General features: G+C 35.8%; 1 protein-coding gene across 4 annotated transcripts in view; it reads left to right on the top strand.

Moving 5' to 3' along the window:
• NIPBL (NIPBL cohesin loading factor) overlaps positions 1-23,226 on the top strand; it is a 147,963-nt gene extending 124,737 nt beyond the window's left edge. For 3 of the 4 annotated variants that reach the window (XM_058044612.1, XM_058044613.1, XM_058044610.1), the window contains 21 exons: positions 41-143; positions 1,001-1,099; positions 1,190-1,336; positions 2,936-3,070; positions 4,421-4,519; positions 5,980-6,033; positions 7,199-7,307; positions 7,885-8,021; positions 9,512-9,652; positions 9,963-10,056; positions 10,167-10,321; positions 10,592-10,682; positions 13,786-13,959; positions 14,484-14,674; positions 15,420-15,527; positions 16,829-17,029; positions 17,437-17,583; positions 19,153-19,448; positions 19,739-19,913; positions 20,472-20,657; positions 21,222-23,226. In XM_058044612.1, the coding sequence (XP_057900595.1) occupies positions 41-143; positions 1,001-1,099; positions 1,190-1,336; positions 2,936-3,070; positions 4,421-4,519; positions 5,980-6,033; positions 7,199-7,307; positions 7,885-8,021; positions 9,512-9,652; positions 9,963-10,056; positions 10,167-10,321; positions 10,592-10,682; positions 13,786-13,959; positions 14,484-14,674; positions 15,420-15,527; positions 16,829-17,029; positions 17,437-17,583; positions 19,153-19,448; positions 19,739-19,913; positions 20,472-20,657; positions 21,222-21,587 (3,208 nt within the window). In that variant the 3' untranslated portion in view covers positions 21,588-23,226. Of the gene's footprint in view, positions 1-40; positions 144-1,000; positions 1,100-1,189; positions 1,337-2,935; positions 3,071-4,420; positions 4,520-5,979; positions 6,034-7,198; positions 7,308-7,884; positions 8,022-9,511; positions 9,653-9,962; positions 10,057-10,166; positions 10,322-10,591; positions 10,683-13,785; positions 13,960-14,483; positions 14,675-15,419; positions 15,528-16,828; positions 17,030-17,436; positions 17,584-19,152; positions 19,449-19,738; positions 19,914-20,471; positions 20,699-21,221 lie in introns of all 4 variants that reach the window. The other variant, XM_058044611.1, reaches the window with a different exon arrangement.
• Positions 23,227-26,153: the final 2,927 nt, after the last annotated feature.

Raw genomic sequence — 26,153 nt, 5'->3', positions numbered from 1 at the left:
TGGTGAACATATCCTGATTAACACATGGAATTTATTTCAGGATGAATTCTGATACTGTGGACTATGAAGATGCATGTTTGATTGTTCGCTACTTGGCCTCTATGAGGCCGTTTGCCCAGAGCTTCGATATTTATTTGACACAGGTAAACTGTGACTGGAAGTCTTAGTATAGTGAGGCACAGTTGGATTCTGATTCCAAACACTTTCACAGCTCTATGGTATTATCTGTCCATTGTTAAGCAGAGGTATTTACAGCTCGTGATAACACCATGTGCTTTCATATACTGTGTTGATGTCAAAATGATTATGTTTTGCTTTCCTGCATGTGTTTTGTATGTTATAATGTGCACACATCATTTTATTTATTCATATATGGTTATGGCTGTTATGGCTGTATGCACACAGTAAGAGGATCATTGCAAAATGTTGAAATAATTTTTACAGCTTCTGTAAGATGCTTATTCATTTGGTAAGATTAAGTAATGAAATTGAGCTTAATTTGATTTCAAAGTAAAAGCCGGATTGCCAGTTGTTGCTGTCACTTTGGAACCTGCTGTTTGACCAATGTAGTTTCTTGCTTTTTCTGGGAGAAGGGCACTAACACTGGCACAGTGACATGTTTGAAATTCAGTACTAGTTTAGGTCCCACTACTTAAATTGATCTCCATGCAGAGCCATTCTTAGAGTGCCCCTGTCCAACTTTGCTGTTAAAAGAGCCATGGCGAAAGCCACAGCTGAATGACAAAAGTAGAATTTAAATTTAAGAACCTTATAACCAATTTTAGAGAAGTAGAAAATCATGGTAAACACCCATGTTTAGTTTTCAGTGCCATGAAACATCACTTACATGCACCTTTTTATTCTATGAGAAGATAAACTCAGCTTTTAGTTACTACTATTTTGGAAGTATTATTTGTATGTTATTGTGCTGCATTTTTCTCTTAATTATTATTTGGTACGTTCCCAAAACAATTGAATCTTTGTTTTTGTTCTCTTCTAGATTCTGCGTGTACTTGGTGAAAATGCAATTGCTGTTCGAACAAAAGCCATGAAGTGTTTGTCTGAGGTTGTTGCTGTAGATCCCAGCATTCTAGCCAGGGTAAAAAAGAAAATACCTACCATGCACATATCACCCTTAAAATATATCTTTATTTCTTATTCTGAATTTTTGTTTCATTTGTTCTTTTAGCTGGATATGCAACGAGGAGTTCATGGGCGGCTAATGGATAACTCCACTAGTGTACGAGAAGCAGCTGTGGAGCTGCTAGGCCGATTTGTGCTCTGTCGTCCTCAGCTTGCTGAGCAGTATTATGACATGCTGATTGAAAGAATACTGGTACGGTGACTTGTGGTATTTATGGTAAAATAAGTGGCATTGGAAAATTTGCTTTTAACTGAGCCTGTTTAATAAATTGGAATTGTTTGAATGGTGATGCTTTTAAGGACAGCCTTATAAAATGCGCCACTTGCTTCTAGGGAGTCTTTATTACATTGAAAGGTGAACTTCTACAGAAAGTCATACAGCATCAGGACCAGTGCTATATTCCTTTTGATTCCATTATTAGTGTTCAAATTAACTCTGTCATGGCTTAAGCCCAAGTAGAAGTTTAGTGCACATCATGCAGCTCCTCACTCAACCCCCACATCTCTTACCCCTACCCTGGTGGAATGAGCCAGGGGATTGCACTAAAATTTACATGTTGAGATATGACTATTTAATAATTGAAAACAAAGTAAAATACAATAAAAATATAAATAATGATAATAAAAAGGAAACAAACCATTGATGCACAAAGCAGTTGCTCACTGTCTGCTGACTGATGCCAGAGCCCCGTTCCCAAACCCAGAATGGCTGTGCTTTCTAATAACTCCCCCTAGTTTATATACCAGGCATGACATTCTGTGATGCAGAGTATCCATTTGGCCAGTTCAGGTCACCTGTCCTGGTATGCTCCCTCCCAGTTTCTTCTGCCTGCCTCCTCATTGGCAGAACATGAGACAAGGAGGGACAAGAAGTCCTTGACTTAGCCAAAACCAAAACATCAGTGTGTTATCAACACCATTGTCATTCTGAATCTAAAACACAGCACTGTGTTCTAGACAGATACTGAGAAGAAATCAATTCTACCCTAGCTTTAACCAGGACAAAGAGAAATAAGGAATTTTGCTGCATTTTTGAGGTCTGAAATATGGATCATTAAGGTCAGCTTTTCTATGCTATTTTTAGTGTCTTCAAAGGTTTGTTAGTTTTTTTACAAAAAAATGGGGGTTTTGTCTGGGTGTTCAATGTTAATTTAACTGTCAGATAATATTAGCTTCTAGTATCTGTGTTAGGATTTTAGTCAACTACTACACATTTACTATAGTTACATGATAAAATAAGTTTGTGAAGGCTTTTGGAGAGAAGTAGGTCATGTGCATACAATACTACAGAAAGCAGTTGAACCTGACGTTCGGATTCAACAGATTCTGAGCAAGGTGAAATGAAGTGAAGCTCCTCATCTATCTCCTTAGATGAAGCCTATTAAAATGGAAATGACTGCCTGCATGTATCTTATCCATAAGCTTTATCCAAAGGCTTAAAGTACTACTATCCAAATCTGTAGGGAATCTTGTGTGTTCCAATAAAGTAGCTAAAGCATCACCATATCTGGCTTGTAAGTTCTTGAGTAAATAAGTGAATTGCAACATCATGAGCTCTTAGATGAGAGGGTATAGATGGAGAAAGTGCTTCAGCATTCTGGGAACTGAACCAGAGCCTTTAAAACAAATTATGCTGAGCTTTTGTATACATGAATTCCAGAAGATTTTAGTTGCCTTTTCTAAATAAATTTTCCAAGTCAGTTTGGGTGATCTTCAAATATTAATTCATATATAGAACATAAACTAATGTTTCTGATTTGTTTTCAAGAGTGTAATTATTTTCTCTTCACAGGATACTGGTATCAGTGTCAGAAAAAGAGTCATAAAAATACTTAGGGATATCTGCATTGAGCAACCAACTTTTCCCAAAATTACAGAAATGTGTGTGAAAATGATTCGGAGAGTCAATGATGAAGAAGGCATTAAGGTAGAATGAAACATATCCTTCAGAATTTTAATTATTGTTACTTCAGTGTTTCCCTATTTTGACAAAATTAAAAAAGTATTTCATTTCTCCTTTGTAATATTTATGAGTTATGAATTTTTAAGGGCTTATATTTTAGCTTTCTGCAATTCTCTCTGACTTAATTCTCTTTCTTTTCTATCCTCTGTTTTCTGTATCTTCTTGCTAACAATCAAAATATTTTAAATATTTTCCAGAGATTCTTTTTCTTCTTGCAAGTATTTTCTCTGGTGCTTCTCTTTTCTAACAAGTGAAATTGGCATATAAAACTTTGATATCTGCAAATCAATAGTTTTTAAGTAAAAATTAACTGCTTGACATTAATATATGCCATGTGTAATTATTACAGTTATAAAGTATTAATCTGTGCTAATGTTCCGTGAGGCAATTGTGCCCCCTGAAATGTTGCTTATGTGCTCATTCTCAGAATTTGCAGAAGGGCAAAAACCTAATATAATGTGTTAAATCATAAAGCTGACAATGATTATTTTGCTTAACTTGACAAAATAATTTTAAAATTTTTGAGTAATTAGGGACACAGCTGTTGTAATTTTGTATCACACTTTCAGTAAAAATTAAAAATTTTAAAGCTGCAGCAGATATTTTTATAACTCTTGAGGTACATTAATGTAAAGTGGCTTTCTGAGAAGACTCTTGATCAACAAGCAGATGAACAGCTAGAGCCAGGGTGCTGCTGGAAAGGGAGGATGACCATGTTCTCTCCCCTCCTTACTCTTACCTTTCTAACAGTAAGGAAAAAGGAGACATAAACTTCAATGTGTTTTTAACAGTTCCATGAAAGAGAAGTCATTTCGGAATAATTTTTATTTGCTTGCATTTTATTCTAGATTGTCCTCCATTCAAAAACATTGGAAGGTAACATACTTCCTATATTTGAGTGTCGAGACTTGGCTTCTCTCTCTTTCCCACCTTGTCACAGCTGTTTTGTAAACTAAAGGAGCCTACCACAGCTGCTGCAGTTCTGCTGAAGGGATTGTTTGTTCAGCTGTCAGCTTCTCAGCTGTGTTTTTCTGAGGAATACCAATTAATGCAGGAAGGTGGTAGCTTTATTTTCTGTAGCATCAGTTCCCGTTGTTTCATTTTGATGAAGTTTGGCATGAAATCAGTGTAAGTCCTGTAACAGTAGATCTGGGTCTGTCTCAGATAACATTTCCTAGTACAATCTCATTTTCATAATTCCTTATGAAAAGGCACAGATCATCAGCACATCTGTTCTATGGATGCATTAGAAATAATGTAATGTAATACTAATGTAAGTTTATTTATTTCTGCTAATATTTTATTTTCCTTCAGAAATTAGTGAATGAGACATTCCAGAAGCTCTGGTTTACTCCAACTCCACACCATGACAAAGAAGCAATGACAAGGAAAATACTAAACATCACTGATGTGGTATGTTAAACAAATTTGAATTGTGTACAAAATTCAGTTTTGATTTTAGTATCTTAGAAACATTCTCTGTATTTTTTTGAACACAATAATATGTCAGATGGTTTCCCTTTTTATATTTCTTGGCATGAAATGTATGCCAAAAATATTGTGATTGAGCAGGCTGTAGGAAATCTTAAATGCTCACTAATCTGCTGGCAATAATAACTGTGACCACACTACATTCAGATTCTATTAAGTATTTGTTCAGTTAAAACACAACCTATTTCTATTGTATGTAACATTCTACAGGAATTGTTAGCAGCCTATAGTTAAGCCTACCTAAGAACTTGTCTCTTAAAAGAAAATTTTCCTCAAACAATTGATAACCTTTATTTGGCAAAGTTAATGAGTTGTTTTAATAAATACAGGGCCATGTTTTTACTCAGAGTAAATTGATGTCTGCATAATTGTATCTTACTATTTAGGAGCAACAAATTAAATAACGTATCTCCCAAATAGCAAAGTCTATTTTAGATAAAAATGTTCTAATTTGTAGTGAAAATACATTGTGTAAAACCATTGTGCTGAAGAGGTGTTTTAATATAAATTATTCAAAGGACTAAATTTTAAATTTAAAAACTGACTAAATTACTTAAAATTATAAGTTTAAACCTCATTTTACTTTACAGGTTTTTTTTAATTATAGTCTAGTTGCATTTTCCTGTCTGAAAAGTCAGTCAATTTGACTTCTGTTTAATTCTCATTTCTCTTGCAAGTTCAAATTTGAACCACCTGCGTGCTGTTCCTGATATATGATACCAGTGAAGGCTTGTTCTGTTTATATAAAAAGTGTGTTTGTGTGTGTGTGTACTTTTCTCTGGTCTCTGGTGCCCAGTGACAGGACACAAGGGAATGACCTGAAGTTGTGTCAGGAGAGGTTTAGGTTGGGTAAAAGCAAAAGGTTTTTCACCCAGAGGGTGGTTGGGCCCTAGAACAGGCTCCCCAAGGAAGTGGTCACAGCACTAGCCTGACAGAGTTCAAGAAGATTTGGACAATGCTCTGTTGACTCTTGGATTGTCCTGTGCAGGGCCCAGGGTGGGACTTGATGAACCCTGTGGATGCCTTCCAGCTCGAGAGTTCTTCTATGATGTACATGCATGTCCACTTTCAAAGTGTCAGAATTATATTTATACATAAATTTGTGCAAAATTTTCTACAAAATGGAAGCTTATCTTGCACTAGGGACAGCAACCTCCAGTGAAACATGTAGGCTTTTTGTTGTATGAAATACAAATTCTAGAGTCACTAAAATGGTGGGAAATATTTTTCAAATACAGAAGACAGTTTCTGCTCTCCATTGTTCTTAATGCATATAGAAATATATGCATATATGCTGGTCTTTTGAGATTATATTTATATGGAAATAATTTTTCTTCAGATGCCTTGTTTATTAACCAGTTTATTCTCAAATATACTTATAGGTTGCAGCTTGTAGAGATACAGGTTATGATTGGTTTGAACAGCTTCTTCAAAATGTAAGTAATGAATTTTTAATGTATAGTGCAATCATTGTTAGAATTTTAGTGTTCCTTTTGCTTCTAAAATGCATATAATGGGAACTCCAAGAGCAGTCCTACAACAGACAAATTCAATTCCTGCTCTTTAACATCTGACCTTTTTTTATCCTTCTCAGTGCAATTTTCTTTGGCATTAGTTTCTGTCTTTGCAAGTGACCTATTAAAAACACTTCTTGATTTTGGGAGGAGTATCATTTGTTCATTTAATTTCATTGGTTCTTCAGAAACGACTCACATAATACAAAGTCCACAGTTAAGATACTTAATTCTGAAATAAGGTATCTAGTGATATCAGGTTTGTTTTAAACAGTAGATAAGTGTATTTTCACATCCAATGTATTTTCTACACAATTTATGGAAGAATTGAATCTTCAGAGTATAAGTTAATTCTGCATTATATTCTATTTATATCTAATACCAATATTTCTAAGAACTGAGCTTGGTTTGTTTATATCTCTTAACCTGTGTTATCATTCTCTGCATCTTGCATGCACTGGTTAATTTTCAAGCAAGAAAATCCTTTGATTCCTCTTGGGAGTGTAATGAAAATAGGTTATCAAGTAAATCAAAGCCTTTTCAATAAGAGCCTTTTCTCTGAAGAAAAGGCTGTAATATGGTCTTAGTCCTTCTTAGATATTAGAAGAAGCTTAATGGACACAATTTTAGTACCTAAACTCCTATGTAAAAAGTTTAAATAAAGTGTTGATATACAATACAGCTATGTTAGATCCTCATTTGGTATTTTACCTTAGTGTCAAAAACATTTGTTTTGAATTTTGCACTTTATTTCTCTAAGTATTTAAAAAATCTTCTAACTCCTGCTAGTTTCTGCATTATTTCATTAAGTATAAAGCAGCTTCCATCCTGATGCAAAAAATAAGGAGAACTATTATGGATTTTTATTACAAATTTTATTTATATTTAAATATACTTACTTTACTTATATTGCTTTTTTACTTCCTGTAATTTTTTCTTCACCATGTAAGTTTTATGGAGAATTAAATACTTTTGTAGTCTAAAATCCTTGTGTATCTGTTCTAATTGTTATTATAAAACCAGAATATACTCTATGCAAATGAATGCGGCTTTACCATGAAACCATTTTCTGTTTCATCTGCTATAGCTGTTGAAGTCAGAAGAGGATGCCTCATATAAACCTGTGAAGAAAGCCTGTACTCAACTTGTTGACAATTTGGTCGAGCACATTCTTAAATATGAAGAATCTTTATCAGGTAATATTATTTAAAATTCAGCTAAAATCCTTTGAATTTTTTTTATGATACTATAACAGTTGCTGAAATCTCTTTATTGCAAAAAGTAAGTGTTCTGGAATTCCTGTGAAAAGCTGATTGTAATAAATCATGGTACTTAGATGATGAAATTTAAGGTACTGTGTAATAACAAAACTTCCCTAATCTTCAATAGCTAACTGCAATCATAGAACTACTTTTAAAATAGCTGGTTCAAACTTTCAGATCACTGAAACCTAAACTATCATGGCAATTGTATTTGCATTTGTAGGTCTGTATTTGTAATAGGAATCATTGGCTGGGCTAATCTAACATTTACAGTAAGGAGTATAAAAATTGGTGATGTCTTTGATGCATCTTTGCTTCTTTTTTCAAGTTTTTTGTAGTCACATATAAATGTTGACAGAGTATGTTCCCATTTCAAATAAGAACATTCTGTTTTGATCTTTAAAGACATGCAGTGAAAGAGATACTCAAACAGTGTTTAGGCCATATGTTTTTCATTGCTTAAACAGTACTTGGTCTAACTGTCCTTTTTGTGTTTTGTAATCTTTTGCAGATTCTGACAATAAAGGTGTGAATTCCGGTCGCTTGGTTGCTTGCATAACCACTTTGTTCTTGTTCAGCAAAATAAGGCCCCAGCTAATGGTCAAACATGCCATGACCATGCAGCCATACCTGACCACTAAATGTAGTGTAAGTAGAGACAATCAGTCTTTTCCCTAGGTAATTGAGCATGAAAATGAACGTCTGTCTTGTATACTTGATGAAATTTAAGGTAGGAAAAGGAAATCTAAAATTATGGAGTTTTTTCACAAGCATTATGGCTTTGGAAGTTACTAGAACCTTTTGAAGATCCCTGTAGCTTTAAGATGTTCTCCCTCACATTCTACATCCATATTTTGCAGCCAAATGAAACTGAAACCTGTGCTGCCTCTTTCCTAGTTTTTCTCCCTTCAGGAAATAGTTCCTTAGAATTGGTTTTGTTTACAGTCACAGTCTTAGAAATAGTTAATGTTTACCATATTAATATTAAGATTTAAGGATAAAGTTTCATGAGATTGAGTGATATAATATGTAACAAATATAGGAGAAGAAAAAAATTATTATTTCATCCTTTTCTAGACTTCATTTCTCTCTTCTCTAGCTCTAGGGCTCTTGTATTCCCCATAAGACATTGTAGAGAGCTCTAACACTGAAGCCCTCCCCCAGTCAGGTCTCTGAATCTTTGCAGTGGTTTCTGCCATTTTGATCTGTCCCCCAACTGGTTAACAGGAGCAGGGCAGGATCATGCACCCACTGCTCAAGGATGATGAGCATGAGTGGATGGCAGCAGTGCCTTTCAATAGGGCAGGCTTAAGGGGTAATTGTTACCAGCTTAGATTGTAGATACAGCCTGGCACTTTGCAGGCATTTTCCGTGTTCTCTAGGCACATTTACAACAGGCTCTTAGAGCTGCTTCTGAACAAACAGTATAGGAAAGACTTCTCTAAATATTTACCTGTTGTGGTTCATTTAGTGGATTGCAAATGGTTTGTTTTGTATTTACACATGGTTGAGTTGAATCATGAAATTACCACTGATAGCTTGAGCACGTCAAATAGCTTGATACTGGCATTCAGGATTTATGCTATCCTGGTTAGCAAGCTGGATTTGTCAGAATTCAAGTTCTAGCAGCATGTCTCTTTAGCCGATGTTTTCCATAGATTCCATGCAGTTATGATAATGCAAACCAGTAGTAATTTTAATTGTGACTTCTACATTTGTGCACATTATTACCTTTTGTTTAAGGTGCATTAAGTCATAGCACAACTTCATTTTGTTGCTGATACCTTGTTTTCAGGTGTTGAGTTTTCTGTAGTGTGCATTATCTCAGAAAGAGTTCCTAGATTTCTTGTAAGACTCCAGAAAATTTTCAGACCCAAATGTTTTCAGGTGTGACACAGCCTTGATAAGAGGGTAATTTGGCTCATCCAGACTTCTTTTCCTCAGAATGCCTGCAGTAAACAGAACTTGATTTCATAACAATATGTAATTTGGTAGCAGATGTAAAGTATATAAATATTCTTTTAAATGTTTACAAAATATCTTAATTAAGTTGGAGTTTTTAACTGTCAGTGCATATTAGTAGTACTTAGTTTGTCCATGGCCAGAAGTATTAAATACTGTAAATGCTGTTGTTTCAGACCCAGAATGATTTCATGGTGATCTGCAATGTTGCAAAAATCTTGGAGCTTGTAGTGCCGCTAATGGAGCACCCAAGTGAGACCTTTCTTGCCACTATTGAGGAGGACCTCATGAAGCTCATCATCAAATATGGCATGACAGTAAGTTTTTAATTGCTACTGTTCTACTGATTCCATTTCATATGACTTTGGTTTAAAGACAATCTTGTCTTCATTATGAAGATAACCTTTGAGTCATGAAAATCAGCCTACTGGGTTTACCAGGGTTTCCACATGGTTTTGCTGTATTTTATTCTGTTTGAGTAGGTTTTCAGAGCAGTCTAGGGAGGGACATTACAATATATCTGTTAGATTAATTTTAGTTCAGCATATTTTTTTCCTGCATAACTTCACAATAATCTCCACTTAAAACTTCTAAGTAGATAACTTATTTGTTCTTTCTTGCTCCTAGGTTGTTCAGCACTGTGTGAGCTGTCTTGGGGCTGTTGTGAACAAGGTCACCCAGAACTACAAATTTGTGTGGGCCTGTTTTAATAGATACTATGGTAAGCAAAATCATAACAAGTAATTGTCACTTTTCAGTTTTGAGTACAAGTCTTATCTGAGGAATACACCACAATTAAACTCTGTAATAAAAACTTTTATTTTACTGCAGGTGCACTTTCTAAATTAAAAAATCAACACCAAGAAGACCCCAACAGTACAATACTTACTGCCAATAAACCAGCACTCCTTAGATCACTTTTCACTGTTGGAGCACTGTGTCGGCATTTTGATTTTGATCAGGAAGATTTTAAGGGCAACAGTAAGGTAAAATAACTTTCATTTATTCTCCGTATCTTAGATTTAATGACTGTTCCACTTAATTTTGAAAGCACATTATTCCTAGTCCCCCAAAGGTATGTATTTTTCCATAATGCATATGGTATAGCTTTCTGGTTTTTAAATATATGATTTTGCAAGGACTGTGAAGTAAAGTTGTATTTCTCCTTTCCTTTTTTATATATATCCTTTCTATAAGAGATTAAAAACATCTGTTTCATCTTCAAATAGTTATTAATTTTGTTTTAATTTGCCCAGGTTAACATTAAGGATAAAGTCCTTGAACTGCTGATGTATTTTACAAAGCATTCAGATGAAGAAGTACAGACAAAAGCCATTATTGGTCTTGGTAAGAAATATAAATTTTTTTATTATTCTGCTCTAGTAGAAATTCTTGTATATCAGTAGGAAATTATGTATTTGTGTAGTCACAGTAGAGTTTGCTTAAAATCAAAACTTATGGCATATTTTGTTTGAGAACTGGTCATAGCAAAACTGTCAAAGGGTTGCTAGTTCCATAAGTATGCAGCAGCCTGGGTGCTTTTGACAGTGCATATTTGATGTGTCACCAAGCTGTAGAGGGCAGATGATTTCCCAGGTAATGTAGACACTATTTTTTTACTCCACATGCAAGTATGCTGTAACTCCAAACCTTGTTTTTCAGTCCACAAGGTAAAAAAGGATGGAAACACTTGGAACATTTTAGGGGTAGGAGCAGGCATTCTGAAGGAGTCAAGAGAACTGATGTTTATAGTAGCTGGATGGCCTTTGTGAGATTAGTGTGGCATTTCAGTGACTTGCAGTAGAAAATGAACTGCCACTGACTTAGGGACAGAAATCATGCATCCAAGGAAATCTGGTTTGGGCAGATAGGTCTTGGTGTCTGGAAGAGCTCAATTCATGTTTATTCCTTGGTTTAAAATAAATTGTCTCCAAGGTCCGAGGGCCTTCATTGTATGATTTAACTGTGGACAAGAATTTGCCTCTTTATGTTGCTTTTTAGGTGAGTTTTCAGATATCCTACTCTAATACAGGCTGAGGGGGGTTCTGAGGATAAGGCTCAAGACTGAATCTTCATTTTCAATTCTGTGAGAAACAATTTCATGACAATTGAGCAGAATTAATGGCATTGGAGTTGCCTCTGTTGCATTAGCAATGCTGTGATTCTCTGGACTACTTGCTGTTTTTCTAGGCATTATGTCAAGGTAGATGATACTTTCCTGTAGTCCGGTCCAGTTTAATTGCGTTCTACAGAATAATATCATGTGGGGTAGAGTCTGTATTCCTAACCACAGACATGATTATTCTGCTCATGGATATGGAGTATATCACATTTGCCAAAAATGTCTAAAAATTATAGACTAAACTGTGATCTGTTTTGTCAATAGTCATTCTTCAGACTTTTTTTCTGCCTGTAAAAATCTCTATCTTTATATTAATTAAACCTCACTGGTTTTAGTGATATATTGATCTCCAAGTACTGATTCTGGAGAGAGCTGGTTGTATGGAGATGTGGTAGACAGTGGAAATTTCCACCTCAGGCTGGTCACTGAGCAAAGTTGTTGAACTCATTCAATGTTTGTGAGCAGCAGTACAGTGAAAAGCACTAGCAAGCAAACTCAACATTTATATATGGTGGAAAGGGTCATGTGAAGAATGTACTTTCCTATTAGCCTTTTTCACTTTAGTAGGGACACTCAGGAGTTTTAGCCTTTGCCTCAGGATATGCCACTGCTGTTGAGGGATTAGGCCTAATCCTAACATTAATTATTATGGTTATGCTTCTCTTCCAGATGTGTACTTGAAAAACAAGTTGAGGATATAAACTTGTTAGTAAATTTAGCTAAATTTTTAAGTACCTAATAGTTAATGTTTTACTCAACCGAGTTTAGTTCTTACTCTAAAGATTCTTAACAGAGTGAAAACAAAGGTATGAATAGAAATGGTGTGACAGCATCTCTGAGATGTGAATTCAGTCCTTAAAAAAACATACATCTGGTGCCTTTCTTCATCTCCTGTGACAGCCTCTTATGCCAAGTAAGATTTCTTCCCCAGTTAATTGGAGATGAAAAAGTAGGATTTTCCCTGAGAATACTGGTGGTTTAGATTTCTTAAAGTGAATGAAGAAAAGGTTTTATGAGCTGTTACAGATACATCCATGTGCTTTTCATTTTTAAAATTAACCATAAAAAATGGGTTGGACTTTGCACAGAGGTGGTCAAGTTACAAACATCAATATACACTTGTATAGACCACACAATCCAAAGACCACCCTAATTTCTTTTCCTTCTCTTTTCCCTTTCTCTCACCTGCTTCTCTGCTTTTTGTTTTGGGACTGAAATGAGATCTGAAACACACTGGGGGCTTACCAGATTAGCCTTTACCTTATCTGCCTTTGTGTGTGTGTGGAGCCTGTTTCAAAAACTTGACTAAATCTTCCCTCTGTTACAGCTATTCTTATATATAGCTCTTGCTTAATTTTATTTGCTTTCATTTCTTTCCCCCATTTTTCTTTTATGTTCCCATTTTTATTATGTGCCCATTTAAAATCTGAAATTTTTGTGGTCGTAGAAAATGCATTTAATGTCTGATTTTCCTAAACAGTCTTAAAAACAATTAATTACTTAAATGTAAATTAAATCAGGATGTTATGTTCCCATTACAGTTTTTTGAAGATACTCCGTAAGAGTTTGTCAGCAGCACTCCTAAATCTACATACATGATCTAAAATGGTATATACTGCCAGTAATTTAGAAAAGTTTTTATTAAATACAGACTTAAGAACAGCCAGTTCATTGGCAAGGGTAAGGCTACAGCTAAGAACTGTTCTGTAGTGTGTGTCTTGCAAAACACATAATCTTGGGAACACTTCAGATGATCTTCAGGTGAAGACTACAATAAGTATATGCATAATGACAGCAAGAGGTACAAATTTTAGTGTGTTCCCTGGTGACTATTTTTTCTATTATGATGTTAAATACCTGTGGTATTTATCAAATTTTCCACATTTTCTCTGCATCTGTATGAGTCACATTTTACAATTGCAGCAAAATGTTTGTCTCTAGATATATTAGAATGTTTGTATTAGAAAAATAACAGATAATTTTTGGTAACATTCCTTTCTCGTTCTTATGATAGTTCCTAGTCCTTGAGATGCAGGCCTCTACATCTGGAACCATCTGGTTCTAGACCTGTACAACTTCCTGTGCAGCTGCCCTGCCTGGGTCACTCAATTTTTTCCATCAGAGTCATGTTAATGGAACTGTCATGGCTATCACAGCACCTTGTTAGCAACGGGTGAAGTCCACAGGGAAGTGTGATACTGTTTGGACTAGAAAAAGCTGCTGGGAGGAGATACATTTCATACCTTTCTTCTGAAGAACCTGAAAAGCAGAAGTGCAATTTCTATATTATAATAATGAGCAACCATTTCCTCTTTTCTCCACTCTTAGGATTTGCATTTATACAGCATCCAAGTTTAATGTTTGAGCAAGAAGTGAAGACTCTGTACAACAGCATTCTTTCAGATAAGAACTGTTCAGTAAACTTAAAAATCCAGGTGTTAAAAAACCTCCAGACCTACTTGCAGGAGGAAGATACACGTATGCAGCAGGCAGACAGAGACTGTAAGTGCTGAGTTCTTCTGTGCTCATAAGCCTTGCAAAACCCAACTTTGTTGCATACCGTTACTATATACCTGTGCTGAAACACCTAAAATTGTAAACAGACCAGTAGTACTGTACCCAAAGTATTTTAGAATTATTTAAAAAGACATATATGCTTAGATGTATTATTTACTTCCAAGATGTTCAAATACTGGAAGCAATACAGAATTCATAATTGCTGAAATGATGGAAATAATATTTTTTATCCAAAAACCCTCTAAGTTTAATTTGTAGATAAAAAATAATAAGCACAACATTTAAAAAAATACTTTATTAAGGAATTAAGGCTTGAATTAAAATTTTGTTTCTTTGTATTTTCATATATGTTTATACATTAGACTGGTCTGTGTTTCATGAGATCATAAACCTATTCTAAAAGACAGCAGAAGTATGTATTTATTGTGAAAGATCAGCATATATCAAGTGATGGCAAAATAAGTAGTTATACCATGATGAGTATGCTATTGCTTTTGTCCTTTTTACAGGGAAAAAAGTAGCAAAACAGGAAGACCTGAAAGAAATGGGTGATATTTCCTCAGGGATGAGTAGTTCCATCATGCAGCTATATCTCAAACAGGTCCTTGAGGCTTTCTTTCATAACCAGTCCAGTGTACGCCACTTTGCTCTAAATGTCATTGCACTGACATTAAACCAAGGTCTCATCCATCCTGTTCAGGTATGATAGGCTTTTGTGGGACTTTTTTCTATTCATGTTTTTAGAGGCTTTCGCACTTGCTCCATATATTTCCAGGTCTTCTCTTCTACTTACGTTACAGCAGTTTCTTACTGTAGCCAGAGGCCTTTACAAAAGGCATATTTTGAAATCTGCTTTATGTTGTTAGCCGACAAGATTCCAAATGCTTCATTATCTGTTTTTTGGATTAAGATGTAAAAGCCCAGGCAGTACCTAAAGACCATGTAGATATGTACATTGGAGCATAACTCTGTTATGACTTTGAGGTATATGCCAAAATGTTTTCTTTGTTTAGTTCTTTATCTTGTGTCAGCTTGCTTCCACCTCGATCCCTATATCCTCCAAGCACTATGGAATTCCACAGTCAGTGTCAGACCTTCAACCATCATCTCCATCACCCTTTGCTTACGTAATGTTTTGTAATTAATTTTTGATGCTGCAACCATTGCACATGTTCAGTCATAAGTGGTTTTTTGGGGGGTTTTTTAAATGCAATTTTCTGTATTTCAAATTCACTTTAGAGTTTGAGAAAAAGGGAAATACTACCTGAAACCTCACAACTTCATTTGTATGCTGGTGTCTTGTAGTATTTTGTTCTGTTTACTTGAAGAAAGGGTAGTAAGTTGCATAGACCTTTCTATTCTAATTTCTGCAGTAGAAACAAAGAAAAAGGCTGAGAAAAAGGAGGTAGAATGCCTCTGAATAACCATTTCATTTGTTTTTCAAGTGTGTGCCATACTTAATTGCTATGGGCACAGATCCAGAGCCCTCTATGCGAAATAAAGCTGACCAACAGTTGGTGGAAATAGACAAAAAATATGCTGGGTTCATTCACGTAAGTAATTCTAATTTAACATTTTACAAAATACCATTATTTTCTCTAGTAGTTTAACACTTGAGTATGCTTCAGGTCCAGAAAAAGAGTACACAGTAAAAAAAAACAATAACACTAAGCAGTTGTAAAGATGACTCGCCTGAGAAACAGAAACGATAATATAATTTGAAGTGTCTCTTCTAGTCCACAATTTCCTTTAATTTATGATTCAGAGTAATTATTTTCACACTAAATAGTGTTTTAAAGCCTTTATTTGATAAGAGGTAAGAACGAGTGTTTCATAATGTTTAGCAGTGGACTAAAAAAGAAAACACCATGTAACATGTAACCATGTAACAGTCAATAGAAGTCCTTAGAATATATATATTAGAGTGTGCAAGGCACCAAGGCTTTATAAATTGTAATCTAAGCAGAAGAAGCATAAGAAGCTATTTATGTCTGATGAATCTTGTTAAAAAGAAAAACAAAAGTCTATGTGAGGATGTGAAGTTGTGACATAGTGCCAGTTCTCCTTAAGATCTGAAATGAAGCTGCAGCATTCTCCATATTTTGGAAGATCCCAGTCTAAGTTCTCTGTGTGTACTCTGTTGTAGGACTTCTCACATGTCCTTCTTTGTATTCCAGTGCATTTGGAGCATTGTACTATTGATGGCATCCAAACAGATAACTCATCCATTAAGTGAAGGCTAGCAGTTAAAATTTGCTGTGTTAGGCAGCTAGGATTTAAGACAGTATATAGACACATAGACAACTTTTCTGAACAGTAGCAGAGGTACTATGAGGACAGTTGTCTATGCAGCCTAACTAGAAAATAAGTTTGTTCTGAAACTAGAGCAGGACCATTGAAGTGAGTAAAATCAACTGGAAATTATTGGACATATGAAAAAAAACCCAAAAAACAAATACTAATTTTCTGTTGTTAGTCCTATTGTACTCATATAGATTCGGTTATTGGTTTCCCTACAGGGGATACCAAGCATATACATGTGGTAAAATATTCTGTTCATGTACGAAAACATTTCAATGTTCTTGAAATTTGTTTAAATTGAAATACCTGGCTATAGTGGGTAAACAGATTAGCTGTATGGTCCTAGCAGAATTTACAGTCAAAGCAGTTCACAAGACATTCTGATCTCTGCCACAGGTTCTGTTTGATAGCTCAGATCTGTTTATCGTCTCAAAAGGTAGTATTGCCTCAGTGTATGTTTTTTATTTAAATTTCACATGAGCATCCCTTAAAAAGGATTGTTGTACTGTTTTGGAAGCAATGTTTTGAATTAAAATATATATTTCCATTTCAGATGAAAGCAGTGGCTGGTATGAAGATGTCTTACCAAGTACAGCAGGCAATTAATACCTGCCCAAAAGATCCTGTGAGAGGTTTTAGACACGATGAATCATCCAGTGCGCTGTGTTCACACCTCTACTCCATGATTCGAGGGAACCGTCAACACAGACGAGCCTTTCTAATTTCTTTACTCAACCTCTTTGATGATACTGCAGTAAGCACCACATTTCCTTCACTTAAAAAGAAGTTTAAATGCAGCATTAAAAGCTTAAGTTCTCCTTTTGTGATGTATTTTTATGACATAATTATTGATAGCTTTGTCCCCAATATGTATTTTTTTTGCTTTCTAATATAAGGTATTTATCCATGTAATAGAATATGTGTTGCATCACTCTGTACCTTTTTATACTCAGTTTGGACTAATTAGAAATAATGTATCTTTAGGTATGACTAAATTTTGCATGTATAGAAGTTGTTTAGAGTGTTTTTTGGGGGCTATATAGAATAAAAATTATGGTCTTTTTTTTTTTTTTGCCCTGGATTCTTAGGAGCATTGCAGAAGTGTATGGATCCGGGATATTTCTACATGTATTTATGTGTAATTTTTTCTTTAACTTCCAGAAAACAGAGGTGAATATGCTTTTGTACATAGCAGACAATCTAGCCTGTTTTCCGTACCAAACACAGGAAGAGCCGCTGTTTATAATGCATCATATAGACATTACATTATCAGTTTCTGGTAGCAACCTACTACAGTCATTTAAAGAGGTATGTGTATTTATATTTTAGTGTATTTATGGCGGTGGAAACATAAGCTTCTCTATAACGTGGTCAATTTTTCAGTGAATGCAGTACCATTATCATTGTGTGAACCAGTTGCGTTACTTTGCATGTAAACAATAGTCAAAAACCAAGCAACACTGTCTGTTCTGACCTTTATCTGGTAGACACTAGTCAAAAACTCTACTTACATTGCTGCTTATATTATTAAAAAATAATGATGAATTTTGAGAGAAAATTTATATGATTTCCCAATATGGCTGAATAACAACCATATTAATTAATTGTATACATCTGAAAGCGCATGAACCTGGAATCATCGTGGAATACTAGTTTGTTGTGGTTGTTTGTAAAATTTTAATAATAAAATCCAGTTGGCAGTTATTTTGTTGTCAATAGCTGATGGCAGTTGCATTTGTGTTGCTAGAGATTTAAAATACATTGTTTATTGCAAGAGAGGAGTGGGCAGTGTTTCTTAAGGCAGCAGTAAGGACCTGAATCAAGACAGAGTACCTGTTGTTATGGCAACACACAAGCCTGTAAGTGAGAGGCCTCTGCTGCTTAAACACTTCAGTGTCTTCCTTTCCTGAAGAGCTGTTGCAGTCGAAGGTGCAAATTGTCAGGAACCAGTTTCTATAATGTCCAGTTTGACTAATAAACACAAGTCAGAGTTGATGCCTGAAGGTTCACTGCCTGAAATGTACTGTGCTTTAAACTCTCACCCTACCAAAGTTGATTTTTAATCTGCCAGAAAGAGATAATACATTCTTCAGTTTGAGAACCAGTGTGTAGCACCCAGCTCCAAAAGGATGAGATCCTGCTTAGGTCTGTGTCCTGAAAAATCGTACTATGTGCAGTAATAATGCATATGTGAAGTTAGATCTGTAGATCTACAAGTAATCCTAGAACTAATCATAAAATGGCTATGGTTGGAAGGGACCTTAAAGGTCACCTTGTTCCAACCCTCTCTTTTGGGCAGGGACACTTCCGTTAGACCAGATTGCTCAGAGCCTCACCCAGCCTGGCCTTGAACACTGCCAGGCACAGGGCAGCTGATTACTATTAATCATTATTAGTTCATTATTAATATGATCATAATCTATGACCATCACATATGTCATAGAATTTCAAGAGACAAGGATTTAAAACCACTTTAAAACCAAAGTACTTATGGAAATCTCCATGAGACACAGAAAGTATATTCAGGTGAAAGAAAAACAGAATTTTCTTCCTGATTTATTGCATTTGCTTTCTACTGTATTTTGCTGTCACTGTTAATGAACTTCAGCAGTCTTTTAATGACAACATAGCCGGGGAGTGCTTGTTGCTTCAGTTCCTTCTGTATGCAACTTGCAAGAAAATCTGGGTGTTGGACAAATTTTTCAGTATATTTTTGCTATAAATAATTTTAAGAGTATCAAGTTATAAATTAATAATATTCTTCAATGAATTCTCTTTAATTTAAGATAGTAATGATTTTGGACAGATTATTTTAGGAACATACATTGTATTATTTATCCTAATTTTGGAATGTGTGTTAACTTCTCTGTCGTGCAGTCTATGGTGAAAGACAAAAAAAAGGATAGAAAGCCTTCATCGGAGGAGGAGTCCGAGAGTGACAGTAACAGTGGCAGCGGGAGTGAAAGCGAGGCAGAAGCTTCTAAGCCTCGGAGGTTACGGAAACGAGTGGACTCTGATTCAGATTCTGATGAAGAAAATGATATAAATGCAGTGATGAAGTGTTTACCTGAAAATTCAGCTCCTTTAATTGAATTTGCTAATGTCTCCCAAGGCATATTATTACTTCTGATGCTGAAACAGCATCTAAAGAACCTCTGTGGATTCTCTGATAGGTAAGGCTATTTAGATAGTAGGACACTTGTTATGCAGTGACATTTTTTCATTTGTTTAAGTTGATTGTAACTACCTGTTTAAGCAATACATTTGTGTAACAGAGAAAATAAATATATTATGTTGAACTTCGGCTTAAAAAAACCGCAATTATTTGATTTCTTACCAGGGCTATCTATTGTATATGGAATGATTCAAAGAAAAATACTTATATTGGAGGTTTTAAAAGCTTTTTGTTCAGATTACTCTGGACTTTCCTTTAAAGGTCTTCTCTTTTGTTTTCTTCAAACAGTAAAATTCAGAAATATTCTCCATCTGAATCTGCAAAAGTTTATGATAAAGCTATAAACAGGAAGACAGGAGTGCATTTCCATCCAAAACAAACTTTGGATTTTCTGCGGAGTGATATGGCTAATTCCAAGATCACAGAAGAAGTGAAGAGGAGTATAGTAAAACAGTACTTAGATGTAAGTTGCTTTGCAGAAAGTCTGAAATCTTTTAATACAGTATAAACTGGAAAGTACATTTCAAAATGTTAAGTTCCTGGTTACCTTATGTGATGTGTGGATCTTCCTTTCAGGATGTTTAGCAGGACTGTACTTCAAAGATTTCTAAGAAGTTTAAACTCAATGGTAATTAATTTCAGCTTAAGGGTATTCATCTTTATGGAGTATTTTCCAATTTCTGGTATCCATGGTGTATACCTCTCCCATATTACTTGTTCACTTTATTCCTGACTCTTTCCATCACGGGAACAGAGACTGTGGTTTGCTAACTGTCCCTCACCCTTCGCCAATAACAGATAGAGAAATCTTGCCATTTGAAAAACTCAGGAAGAAAGCTTGTGTATATCTACCAAAAAAAATCAGAAAGTTAAGTTTGTAGAATACAACATAAGCTGTTCAAGTTTGTTATTTGTTTTACCCTGTTTCTTTACTTTGCTATTTGTTTCTAATATAATGTAATGTGATATAAATGTCCATGTTTAAAGTTACAAAGTGAACTGATCTTTTCTCTTTTAATAGTTCAAGCTCCTTATGGAACATTTGGATCCTGATGAAGAGGAAGAAGATGGAGAGGTGTCAGCTAGCACAAATGCTCGGAACAAAGCAATTACCTCGCTGCTTGGAGGAGGCAGCCCTAAAAACAATGCAGCTGAGACAGAGGACGATGAAAGTGATGGGGAGGATAGAGGAGGAGGCACTTCAGGGGTGAGGCGGAGGAGGAGTCAACGTATTTCGCAGCGTATTACGTAAAATGATTTTTATGTGCTTATAAATGTCAGTTTATTATATTAAATGTACACCAAGTAATGTAATCCACATGAAAAAAAAAGCATTTTGTAGATAGAGATTCTCTACTTAACCGTTTATACAACTTTTGTAGAAAGTTTAACAGAAAAGACAATAAAAAAAAACCAAACTAGAAAATGAGATTTATCCCGTATAAAAAGTTATTAATTTTCCTTTGGAATGTACTGTGTGTTATCCTTTTTATTGTTGCCAAGTTTTTATGTAGCTTTATGATTCATGTGTATATATAATTTTATATATCAATAAGAGATAAAGACACGGGTACAAATTAAGAGTATGTGGTTTTACAAGGATATGTTAACCCCTTGGCGCTGGCGGTCGCGGTGCGTCTCATTGCCGGCAATGGAATGTGTGCCGGGGAATCCCAACTCCCGGCGTCAAGGGATTAAAAGCAATAAAAGCAATAATTTCACTAAAGTTCTTTTGTGTAACACTTGGTCTTTTTTCCCCCCAATGTTTTAGTCATTGAGAAGGTCAAAACGAAATTCAGACTCTACGGAGTTGGCAGCACAGATGAATGAAAGTGTTGATGTCATGGATGTCATCGCTATTTGCTGTCCAAAGTACAAAGACCGACCACAAATTGCAAGAGTAGTACAGAAAACCAGCAATGGCTTCAGTGTTCAGTGGATGGCAGGCTCCTACAGTGGCTCCTGGACTGAGGCTAAGCGCCGTGATGGCCGCAAACTGGTGCCTTGGGTAGACACTATTAAAGAGTCAGACATTATTTACAAAAAAATTGCTCTAACGAGTGCTAATAAGCTGACTAATAAAGTTGTGCAGACTTTACGATCGCTGTATGCCGCCAAGGATGGAACTTCCAGCTAATGAATTTGTACATGCAGCCAAATTTACAGGAATTGAAATAACAGAAAAACTTGAAATATCAACTTTCTGGCAAAAAAAAATCAGTTAAATGAAGAGTAAGAATGGAACCTGGGACGCGGGGAAAAAAGAAGGAAATGTTTGGTAAACATTTTTGTGGGAGCTTCCTTCGCTGTTGTGCAGCAGAAACTTCTCAGTTCATTTTTACTCCCACTGTATTATAGTTTAACAAAAAAAATTGTTTATATCTTGAAAAAAAAACCTTTCTGTTTAAAAAAAATAAACAAGTGAATGTTGGAAATTAGTCTGTTAATGTTCTTAATAAAGTGTTCTTGGAGTTTAACCTAGCAGCGGATGGCTTTCTTTAGCTTAGCCCAGTTTCCAGGAAAGCATTGTTTTTCCAGGCTGTAAAGTGGCAGAATCTCCTGGATATATAATTTATTCTGTTGAAGAAAAAAAAAAAAAAAGAAAAAAAGCATGCAGTATCTATGACCTATCTGCAGGAGGAGTTTTTGTAAATGTAGATTTTGATGTATTAGGTCACCCTGAAATAATACAAGAAAAGGGATCCCCAGCAAATCTGGTGGAACGAATACTGCAATAAATTTTTTTACTTCTCTTTGTTACTTGTCTGTTTCCATTTGAATTTCTTATTGTAAAGATCTGTTTAAATCCATTTATATTATTTTGCAGTCTTTTATGTAAAATTTACTATATCAGTGGTTTTCAAAACAAGACATAAAATATTGTTTATACAGTTTGTATAGGCTGACTTCTGAATAATTGGTATCTTTTTATTTTTATCCCTAGAAGGGTGTAAACACAAGTTAACTCCAGGGTTTTATTGTATCCTGCAATATTTAGTATTAACTATATGATTTAGCACTGTGCCAAACACATTTTCAAGAGTACGTTTTGATATAAAAAGAAACTATAGTTTATTCCTTGTATGCTTCAATTTCTTTCTAATGCTGTCCAAGTGGTAATTTATGATAGTTCAGATTTGGGGAAGGCTGAATGACTCTTCTGCTTGGGCGAACTGGCCATGTATGCATTTCTCTGGGATAATGTAGAGAGGCTTGTGTCAAGAGGAGCTAGCTGCCAGTGTCAGAGGAGTGAATGGGTGTGAGTCTGGGTAATTACACTACATTCCTTCACGACGAATTTTTTAAGAAAATGTTTGTATATTAGACTAATTTTTTTACTAATTGAAAGATGTTTTCACATTTTGTAAATTGAAAAAATGCTATTGAATTCTTCCAGAAGTATTTGCTTCAACTGCCTTGCCACAACATTTCATAAGCAGTTTGTCTTCCTAGACAGCAAGAAAAGCAGCATATTTGCAAACAGTAAAAAAATCTAAAAATGGCTAAACTTTTTAGGAGTCTATTAAACCCTGGTGTCTTTTCAAATGTATTTATCGAAAACAGGTGTTCCTCAACATAGTTATTTTTCTATTACTTTTGTTTCTTTTAAAAAAGTAATATATGAGAGGGGGCTGTTTTTGTGAAACTAACTTGCGGAATTCTAATACATTATTCAGTTTGTGAGGAATAGTAACAGTATTTCAAAATATTGATATGTTAACCCAAACAACACATTAAACAAATTATTAATAACTCCTCAGAATCCAGTTAGTAAATTGTTGGGGAATGCCTTTTTGTTGTTTCACCACTGGAATTTTTCTGAACAGATATGAATTAGCACCTCTTTATTTGGTAGTGTTGATAGTGGTCTCTTCACCATACAAAAAGCCACCTCTTGGGCTAAGATTGGTATTGTTAAAGGAGGGACAAGTAGGAGAAGCAGGAGTCAGTCCTCTGCAGCTCTAGAAAGAGGACATTTTTGCAGCAAGCAATGAAAGACTGTTTGTCAGGGCCAAGTGCAGCCTTTACACTGGCAAACTCATACTTGGAGACTAGAGGGGTTGTGTGACATGTCAGATATTATTGATAAGCAGAGTTGAAAATACTTCACCAAGAACTCCCAAGTGATAAAACCAAGGATTTCATACCGTTGCAGTTTAAAATTAAGTTGGCTGTTAGTAATTTCTGATGCAATTATCTTAAAGCATCTTATTTTTAATAAGTAATACAAATATTTCTTTGTTCATTTCATGTGGCTTTTCCAATAGTAAAGATGGGGATTATTTCAATTTGCTTGGTATTTATTGGAATAAAATTATCAGAAAGTAGTTATAATTGAACAATATAAGTTTAAAGCTGAAGTCTAAAGTTGTCTTAGTTGAGAGGATTTAGACCATTACTATACTGTATGTTATGCCAGTGGCATACATGCTCCTTGATGGGATATGATGGTTGTTACATTATTTACAGTTATAAAGTTGATTATAGATGATTAAATAAATTGAGTATGATTCTTACTAGTTAAAGAGTTGAATTTTGCCCTCCTGATGTACACAGAGAAATGCCTAGTCTGGTTTTGCGCATCACAAGAGCTCTGGTTACTGGCTGTGAAGGGAAAAGGTGGCAGTGCCCCGTTTTGGGGAGCAAACCCCAGTTTGCTGTGTGAGACTGGGTCTGGTGGAGTCAGTGCCCGTGTCAACACCAGCGGCACCAGTGCAGGGCTCAGCCATGAACCACCTCAGCAGCAGCAGCACACACCGACACAAGAATTTCTCTACGTGAGAAAATGTTTGGTTTTGTTTTGGTTATTCCTTAAGTGCTGCAGTGCAGCGATTGATCCAGTGACACAATCTTACTCCTTTGTATTGACATAGCTTTGTAGTATTTTTTCACTGTATGGCTATAGATTTTTACATATATAACTATAAGATTATTGAATTTTTTATTCTTCCTGCTTTCTCTCTTTGAGTACAGGATCCATACGTGGAACTTGTTGCAGTAGCTTATCTAAAAAAGGAGTATTACCAAGCTTTTAGAATAAACACTAGCCATATTGTACTTTTTAAGAAAACACAGACACTTCCACAATCTTAATAAGAATTAAATTATTATTTTTAATCTTCCACTTCATACTGTAAAATTGCAGAATAATTCTTGAATATTTTCAAGATCACAATAGTTTTTGATATAACTGTAATTACGAGTATTTTTTTAAATGATTCAGCAACACCCTTTTGTATTTTTGAGGTTCATTATTGCTTATATTAACCACTCTAATGTGTACAAATGTAAGCATGGGAAATATTCAGCATAAGTATTTTAGTGAGGTATGGCCATTTAAAAAAAGACATTTAAATTTTTAAAATTTGAGTCAAACTTTAGCCTTTGTTTTGCTATTGTGGTGTCACTAGTGAGAATATTGTTACTGTGGAATAATTAGGTTGTGCTAAACAGTAGCTCTAACATGAAATACCTTGCAGCCCTGAAATAGTTCTTTATTGTGTTTGTGGCTCATGTCAAAAAAAAAGTTTTGAATCAGGTCTGGCTCATCTGGTGCTGGTTAACAGCAGGACATTCTGCCCCGTGCATGTGTTAATGACATTCCAGGGAAACAAATGGTTGAGTTCAGCTGATCCTTTGCTTTGACTCCGAGCCCCAGGTGGATCTCAGTGATGCTGAATTCAGACAAACACCTTTTCTGTGCTTTCCTGTGTCCCAACACTCCTGAGCTCTCGTGCCCTACACACAGCAGGAGCCCAAGCCACAATTCCTATATCCTAGTGTTCCTCTGCTCACCAAAGAGCCACACCATGGTCATATGAGCATTTCCATATCCTTCAGAGAATTTGCCATCTTATCATTGAAGTTCTGAGTTGTAATGGGTGAGTTCTTAATGTAAGTAGCAAATTTTTAGATCTCATGGTTCCTTGACTAAATATTAAAGTGTTATTGTTATATACAAATAAGTTCATAGTATTTTAATATTTCATTTATTTAAAATAAATGTTTTAAGAGTTCAGTCTGGACCCTTCCAAAATGAAACTTGAAAGTTTTTAATCCTAGAATTTGCACAGACTTTGTTGATCCCTTTTTCACTATGCTCACAGTGCTCAAATCATGCCTGGGCATCAGTAAATCATCCAAGGAATGCATTTTTTGATTATTCTGGGAGACTTCTTGCCAGTCTGCGTTCCCCCCATCAGACATAACCACATCGTTTCTAATTTCTGCGTTATTCAGCTGCCTGCCCTGCTCACAGCTGCCCAGGCTGCGAGGTCAGATCTGCTCCAGACGCTCCTGGCCGGGCGGGCCGGTTCGGGGCACGGGCGGGGCACGGAGGGTTCGGAGCTGCGCTGGCCGGGACACCGAGGCCAGCGGGGCGGCGGCCCAGGGAGCGCTGTGCCCGCGGCAGCGGCCCAGGGAGGGACTCCGGCCCCGCCGCGACAGCGGGACGCCGCCAGTCTGCACCGAGTGACCCGTGTCACTCCGCACTTCGGCGGCCTCTTCTTTAAAGCAGCCTGGTTGGGCTTCAAAGGAACTTCTCCCAATCACTGTCTTTGTGCGGCTGTGTTGAAAGGCTCATATTCCTGTTTTGAAATAAGATCCTGCTTCCTACAATCTGCAAAGGTGACTGGTCTGATTTCAGCCCCACTTTGCTGGGGCCTGGCCATGAGCAGGGTGCTGCAGCTGTGCCTGCAGTGCA

Source organism: Melospiza georgiana, chromosome Z, assembly GCF_028018845.1.
Source record: "Melospiza georgiana isolate bMelGeo1 chromosome Z, bMelGeo1.pri, whole genome shotgun sequence".
NCBI lineage: Eukaryota > Metazoa > Chordata > Aves > Passeriformes > Passerellidae > Melospiza > Melospiza georgiana.
This window is presented reverse-complemented; position numbering and strand designations above follow the sequence as displayed.